The following is a 7773-nucleotide window of genomic DNA, read 5'->3' on the forward strand; positions in this document are numbered from 1 at the left end:
CGGTCCCCGAGGGGAGAGCCGGGAAAAGGCCGCCCGCCCCTGCCCCGCGCTCCCTGTTCTCCCCCTCCCACCTCGGAACCGAGGGAGGGCGAGCGGGGTCGTCGCCCTTTAGGACAGCTGGACCGAGACGTCGCCCCTCGTATCCCCTGCCCTGCGCCCCAAACTTCCTGTGGACGCAGCGGCCTACCAGTGGCCAGGACCCGGTGGGCCACGTGCACTCGCCAGCGGGGTCCTTCCTGCTGGCCGCAGGCGACAGGAGTTGGCGCTGGATACTTAGATGTCGGGCATCACTTTCGTGAGGCTTTAATTAAAAATTGGAAACTCAGGAAGTTGTGATTTTCCACACTGTGCGTGTTTTGCGGGGTGGGATGAGAAGGTCCAGGCAGAGGAAGGTTCCTGTACGTGCTGGGCACCCCTCCGCAGCTCGGAGTGGATGTGAGCTGTGCTATTGGTGACCGGAGCCCAGGGACCTCAACTCGAGGCTGTCCTTTGTCACCTCCTCCTCTCTGGTGTCCCGGGGCCAGGTCATTTGGAAAGTGTGAGATGGCAAAAGTCACCCCGTTGAACACATAAACCCTCCTGCTTTGGTTCTGTGACTGGGGCTTTAGTGTGGGCCTCGCCGCTGGCCTGAGAGATCCCTGCCCTGAGAATTATCCTAAACAGGGATTCCTGTCATTTGCTCAAGTACTTGCAGCGTTCAGGCCTAGATGCCCTGAGGTAGGGAAATTCTCATGAGCAGAAAGCCATCGTTTTAGGGCATAAGGTAGGGTGAGATGTGGGGATGGCCCAAGAGCTCTGGAGGGGCTCGTTTGGGAGAGGGACGTAGGAAGGAGTAGGGAAAAGGTACCTGAGAAAAATGGCCTATTCAGAAATTGTGCCTTTCCAAGTGGGAGGAACTTTTTTCTCTTAACCCCATATTCAGGCTATTACTGTGTTTCAGCTCATTTGGAGTTTAATCAACTGAGTCTGAGTCACAGCCATCACTGCTTACCAAAGAATGTATGGAATACATTGTGTTCCAGGTTCCCTAGGACCAACTGACTTGAATTTTTAGAACTACCAGTGGTACAGAAAATACTTTGTAGCCTAAAACAGGCAGTCAATGTTAATAGTTACTCTGTGCGGGAATATTCTGTGTGCTATCTAATTGAATACACTATTTAATTGGAGCCTATTTCAGTGGAATAAATCTGTTGGCTTTCCTTTTTTTCTTTTGAGAAAAATTGACATGTAGATGCAATTAGTCCCTGCAGTGCCAGTGGAGTTTTAATTTTGGAGTCTGCAATAAATACCAGCTAGTCCTGGACTGAGAAGACTGGCAAGTCTGAGCACTTGGTATTAAGTAAATTCCTTATTCGTTGTTTTGTGGCTTCTACACATTTAGGTGGATGTTCCCGGAAAAACTAACTTAACCTTAAGTTTTTATTTGTTTGGGTCTTCGTAGTCTGCTACAAATGTTTAAATAGAGATGCGTGAGTTTCTATGATGGCATTTAAAAGTTAGACTTCTAAGAGCAGTTTGGAGCTTGGATAGAGTATGCTGTAGGCTGCCCTCTGCGCTACCTCTCTTTCCAGTTGGAGCATCTAGGTTGGAAGTCTGTGTGCGATTGGGGGGTCAGTTAGGGTCACCATGTAATGAAAACATTGATCTGTGTATTTTTGCTCTGAAATTGGCAGCTGTAGGGTTTTCCTGCTGTAGATTTTGTGGCAACATCACAGTTTCTCTGTGGTCAGAAATTGTGACTTAATGTTGCAGGTCACAGTGAACCTAGTGCCAGTGAGGTGAGGTCAAGATTAGGACCCAGGGGCTTTGCTGTGTTGCTTGGCCATTGCTTCCACATGCACCTGGCTATCTCGGAGGTGTGTGCTGTAGCCACAAGGGCCCCAAATTAGAAGTGCCGACCAAATGGCACCTGTGGACCCATCACAGCTACCAGGAGAGGGAGAGGCACCCCAGTTTGGTGATGACACAGGACAGTCTGTTTGATTTAGTGCATAATGAACTTGTTCTTTCTTCTTATTCGCAATGTAATCTTGTGTTGACCTGGCAAGGATGTAGAGGAGTTCCAAAGTTCTAAAATAAGCATGTCTGACCCAATTCCCCTAGAGCCCCTGAAAGTCCCTTGGGAAGGAGCCTTGTTGGAGACCACCCCACAGTCACCCAGTAAGTCCTCACAGCCAGGTTTTCCCCCAGCATTAGAACAGCTCATGGCTTCTTTGGTTATGTACCAAATGGACTAGCTCTTTGGTTAAGTACCAAGTGGACTAGTTGTCAGATCTGCCTCTTTAGACAGCAGGGTCGTATTGATGTGGTAAGATGCTGGCGCCATGAGAAGGAGCATGCTGGAACCGAGGCTGACTGAGGAGCAAACATTCACACGTGCAGTCACGCTGTGCTTTTTTTCATTCATTCAGCTAAAAGATTGCCAGGCACTTAGCATATGCCAAGCATGTGCTAAGTACAGGGGAGGCAGGAGCGAAAGTCAGTGCTTGCCTTCATGGCACTTACACCATATGTATTTAATGTAACACTGGGTTTCCCTCACAATTACCTTCCAGAAAAAAGGGAATCATATTGTATTTGGGTCTCATAAAACGGGTTCTCTTAGGTGGCTGAGAATGTGCTGCGTAGGGAAGGCACATTAGCTTAAAGCAAACTTTTCTGGTGCTACCTAATTTTGATGCTTATTTTTGAGGTCAGCTGTCAGAAAAGGAAAGAGGCTAGGAGATTTAACACAGATTTTATTGAGAAATTTTTTTCAGGAAGAACTCTCAAGTATAATCTTGGGTGTTCTTGTAAACAAACATTTTTTAAAAAATATCACTTTAAAAAGCAGTACAGCAAGTGACATTTTAGACATGAATACGCACTTACCAGAGAAGTGAAAAAAAGGAAAAAACCCACGTGCTATAATGTTTGTGATTGTGCTTGAAGCTTGGGATAAGGTTTCCAGTGTTGTCTCATACAAGATTCAAATATGGCACTGCAGACAGCTGAGACAGTGCAAGGTGATGGTCGGCTGTGGGACAGAGTGGATCAGTGACGGGAAAGGTGCGGATGCTGTTGGGAGATGTGAAGGATGGCACGACGGGGTAATCCTGCATTAATGTATTATTTACATGATAGGTGACTTAAAAATATTTGTATATAGCTAAATTTATGCAATGGGTATTATAAATAGACATTTGATTGTATCAGCCGTAGAAGTTTGGGTGGCCACAAACCACGACGGGGTAATCCTGCATTAATGTATTATTTACATGATAGGTGACTTAAAAATATTTGTTTATAGCTAAATTTATGCAATGGGTATTATAAATAGACATTTGATTGTATCAGCCGTAGAAGTTTGGGTGGCCACAAACTTTTTTTTTTCTTAGCTTCTCATTGGAGAAAATGCCAAGTGGATTTAATTTTGAGGTGGCTTTGTATTTGTGGACATTTGGTTTTATAGTGGAGGAGACGTAACAGTAAAGGAGCAATTACAGCAAGAAGTGCTAAGCTGCTGCCAAAGAGGGGGAGCAGGGAGCTTTCCAGAAGATGAGGAGACGAGAATGGGCAGCAGGCAGCTGGGAATCAGGGCAGATTTGCTGGAGGAAGTAACTTCCACATGAAACCTGAAGGGCAAACAGGAGTTAGCCAGGAGGAGGCTAGGGAGGAAGGGTCAGAGAGTGCGTGGGCCTAGTGTCAGGGGTGAGCCAGCCGGCGCTTTCGGAACCCTGCAAACGCCACGGGAGGGTGAGTGAGTTTTGGTAAAGAGGCTGAATGGGAGGCCAGCAGGGGTTGGATCAAGGAGGCTCTGAACAATGCCTTGTTAAGTTTCATTTTAATGCTGAGAGCCATGTGGGGACTCTCTGGAGGGGCTCAAGCAGAAGAGTGAGGTCCTGGAGAAACTGTGGGCTCCCCATCTACTGCAGCGCAAAGAAAGGATCGAGAGCCCATTACCCTGTGGAAAGGGCTGAAGAGGTGGGCTAGACACCCCGTGACCTGTCACTCAGCATGCTTGCTACTCTCGCCTCGTCACAGGTGTGGACACTGCCAGCGGCTGCAGCCAACTTGGAATGACCTGGGGGACAAATACAACAGCGTGGAGGATGCCAAGGTCTACGTGGCTAAAGTGGACTGCACGGCCAACTCAGAGGTGTGCTCAGCCCAGGGGGTGCGAGGATACCCCACGTAAGTGGAAAGGAAGGGTACACGCCTCCCAACCCTCCACATGTTACCAGCGACATTCAGCCCAAGGAAGTCCCAAGTGAAAACTTCAGTAACTTCCTTTGTAGATTCGAGGAGTGAAGAGATGGTAAATGTAAGCAGGCAGGCCCTGTTGTTAGGGAAAAATTATATTTAATGCTGTGTCTATTTTAGATGCCTTTTGTGCTTTGTTTGCAAAAAGCCTCTAATTTAATCAATGTTGGGTTTTCCAGTTTATAAGAGAATGTGTTTGCAAGACAAAACTGGTGGTCTCCGTGAGACCCTGCTGCATTTGGAGTTCACCAGTACACTTCACACAGCGCACACAGACTTGTCATCAATTTTGGTTTGAATTTTTGGTGACCGTATTATTCTTAAACACTCTTCCTAGAGTAATTTCCCGTGTGACCAGCACAAGGGCTGTTTCTGTTGGGAAAAAAGGTAATGAACCAGAGTACAGGAATTCTGACAAGTGGTACTACTTACTCTCTTGACAGTAAAGAGTTTTTTTGGTTAGAAGAAACAGAAATTCAAACTGTCTTATTAAGCAAAAGGAGATTAGTTAAAAGGCTGTGGGGGCAGCTCTGAGACTCAGCTCCAGGAGCTTGGGGGTCTCTTTCTACTGTGTCTCCCTTGAGGTGACAACTTTCCAGCTCTGCCTCTCTCCTCCCGTGGAAGGACTTTGATTGGCCCTGCTGGGACGGAGTGTACATTCCAGGAATGGTCGCTGTGGCCGGGGACGCAGAATCTTTTAGGAAGACTTCATCCCCATTCAGACCACGTGGCAAGTGTTGGAGGGAAAAGCAGTTCTCTAAAAAAGGGAAAGTGCTATTTCCAAAGAAGGTGGGGAGGGTTGGCCACGACAACTCCCTAAATATGTTTCAATTGAGGAATGAAGTGAATTCTTTGTAATTCATTGCTCTATTGAGAATGTAGGAGGCCATTGATTGGGTATAAAGTCTGAGCTCATCTTCACACCTGAGAAGCAGTGTGGAAAAGTGTTAGGAACCATGGGTTTGACCCTTTCGGAAGCCACCATTGAATCCCAGCTCTACCGTTTACTTACCGTGCAGCTCCAGCCACATCCTTTGACCTCAGAGTCTAAGTAGGGTGGTGATACCCACCCCACCCCTGTAACACTGCGTATGGGAGGTAAATAGAATAATATGTGTGCAAACACCAGTCTGAGCACACCTGGTAAATGTTGGGATTTCCCCTAATATTTGGAAATTTGGCATTTCCATAAAGGGCTCTGGGGCTCTTGGTCTTTGGTGACTCCTTGCAATCTAAGTGTACTAATTTGAGTCTACATCACATCAGACCAATAGAGGTAAAACTGCCTACATATGTACCTACTTAAAGGCATTTGCTGTCCTGTGCTTCACAGCGTTGCCTTTAAAGCCTGGATCAAGAGCATCCAAACAAGCAGTGGTGAGTAGTGGGACGAGGAGGAAGAGGTAAATTGCTTACCTGTTGAGAGCCTGTTCAGGATGACACACAAGGGCAGCAGAGATGGGTTGGCTGTGGTGTCTGTCCACTCTTAAACTGCTGACTGTCTGTGGCCACGAGGCTGTGTTTGCCACAAACCATGCCACAGGTATGGTGAAACTCCGCTGTAAAGGGCTAAGAGAGGGAAGTAAAGGTTTCCACCTGGACTTGGTCGTAAGAGCTACCTGCCTATAGCATCAGTTACTCCATAGATGCAATTCACAAACTGAAAGATCTGTGTTGGATCATGTGTCCTGATTTTTATTTAGAAGGTCTGGCCTCCCCAAGTAAACCAAGCACCGGTTTTGTGTTGTTGAAAAGAATGAAAATGAGACCACACTATGCCGAACGTGGTTTGGGAAGGAGCCTCTGTGACCATCACAGCCCTGTGCAAGTTCCTAAGAACAGATCTTTTCCCATGGAATGCAGGAGGCGGAGTGTGCTGTGTAAAATGTGGTCGCACAGCGCCATTCATAGCTTTAGTCGTATGAGCTTTTACTTCCTCTAAAGCAGTGCCCATCTCACGGAGTCCTCATGAGGCCTGAATCAGATGATGGATATAAATGCCTGAGCTTGGGGGTGTTGCAGTATATTAGCTGTTATGTCATCCTTCCCCTGGCACATTTAACTGGAGTAAAGGATTGGAGAGGGAGGGAGCCCCTAGAGGTGGCTGACTGTGCTCAGGAAAATGTTTTGAGGTCTTCCAGTTGAGACAGTAAAGGGTGATTATGTCTGGGAAACCATGAGCAGGGGCAGGACTGAAGGAGGGAAACCATCTGTGTTAGTTCCCCAGGGCTGCTTTAGCAAAGTACCACACAACTGGGTGGCTGAAAATAACAGAAATGTGTTATCCTACAGTCCTGGAGGCTAGAAGTCTGAAATCAAGGGTCGGCGGGGCTGTGTTCCCTCTGAAACCTGTTGGGGAATCCTTCCTTGCCTCTTCCTGGCTTCCGATGGTTTGCTGGCCAGCTGTGGTGTTCCTTGGCTTGTAGGTGCATCACTCCAATCCTCCATGTTCATGCAGCCTGCTCCATGTGTGTATCTCTGTGTCCAGATATCCTATTTTTAGAAGGCCACCAGTCTTAACGGGATAAAGTCACATTCTGAAGTTGGGCCTTAGGACTTCAGCAGATCTTTTTGGAGGGGGGGGCAATTTAACCCATAACACCATCTATAGGAGTAGAACTTTTGTCATGCTGTTTTCTTCACCTAAGAGGGAATTTTCTTCCCTGCAGTCTCCTTGAAAGAGAAGCAAATCAGCAGGATATTTGCTCATGTGGAGGTTTAGTGATTGCAGAAAAGTCTGGGGCAGTGCTTTGGGCTATACCCTGAAGCCCCATCTCCTTCACCCTCTGTCCCCCAGCTACTTAGAATTGAAGTCAGATGTCCCAGACCAACTGGAAGGTCTGTAATGGGAACTTCAGTTCTATCCCTGGGCTCTATGAGCTTATTTTTTCAGCCACCCAGTTGTGTGGAAGAAGCTCTGAGTTGGGCAGGTTAGAAAGATTTTCAGTCCAAGAAGAAGAGGTTCTTAAAAAAAAAATGTTTATTTTGCTCAGTGCATACCCAATCAGAAAAATCACAGGCTAGGTCTTAATGGATTTTAACTTTAGCAAAGAAATAAGGAACAAATTTGATCACCCCTGGTCCTATCTGATATTTTGAGGGTCCACCTGTGATCTACCTTGAGCAGACCTTGCGTTCTTATGGTGTTGGACTTCATGTAACAGGTGTGCTGGCCAAATCTAGTTAGATCCTGGCTTTGTGTCGTGGTTGTATGAAAGTATAAGCTACTGAGGAAGCTGGCATATGTTCTTCATTGGAGTCACGTTAGGGACCTGATCTAAGCCCCATCACGTGACCTAAGGTTTTTGGTAAGGCCAGTATGTCCATTTCAATTGAAATGCCTGATCTAGCCAATGTACTGGGTTTTTTGTATACCTATGAGACTTCATTTCAAGGCCTTCGATTCAAAGGCTTCATTGTAAAAGGAGTTAGCTATTTGCTATGGACTGAATATTTGTGTCCCCCCAAAATTCATATGTTGAAATCCTAACCCCTAATGTGATAGTATTAGGAGGTGGGGCCTTTGGG

At 46.7% G+C, this 7773-nt stretch overlaps 1 protein-coding gene across 1 annotated transcript in view; it reads left to right on the top strand.

Moving 5' to 3' along the window:
- Positions 1-7773, top strand: part of TXNDC5 (thioredoxin domain containing 5 (endoplasmic reticulum)) — a 35420-nt gene that overhangs the window by 3265 nt on the left and 24382 nt on the right. Inside the window, exon 3 of the mRNA XM_008590330.1 lies at positions 3999-4176. Within this exon, the coding sequence (XP_008588552.1) occupies positions 3999-4176 (178 nt within the window). The remainder of the gene's footprint in view (positions 1-3998; positions 4177-7773) is intronic.

This window comes from Galeopterus variegatus, unplaced genomic scaffold (assembly GCF_000696425.1).
Source record: "Galeopterus variegatus unplaced genomic scaffold, G_variegatus-3.0.2 Scaffold6000, whole genome shotgun sequence".
Classification (NCBI taxonomy): domain Eukaryota; kingdom Metazoa; phylum Chordata; class Mammalia; order Dermoptera; family Cynocephalidae; genus Galeopterus; species Galeopterus variegatus.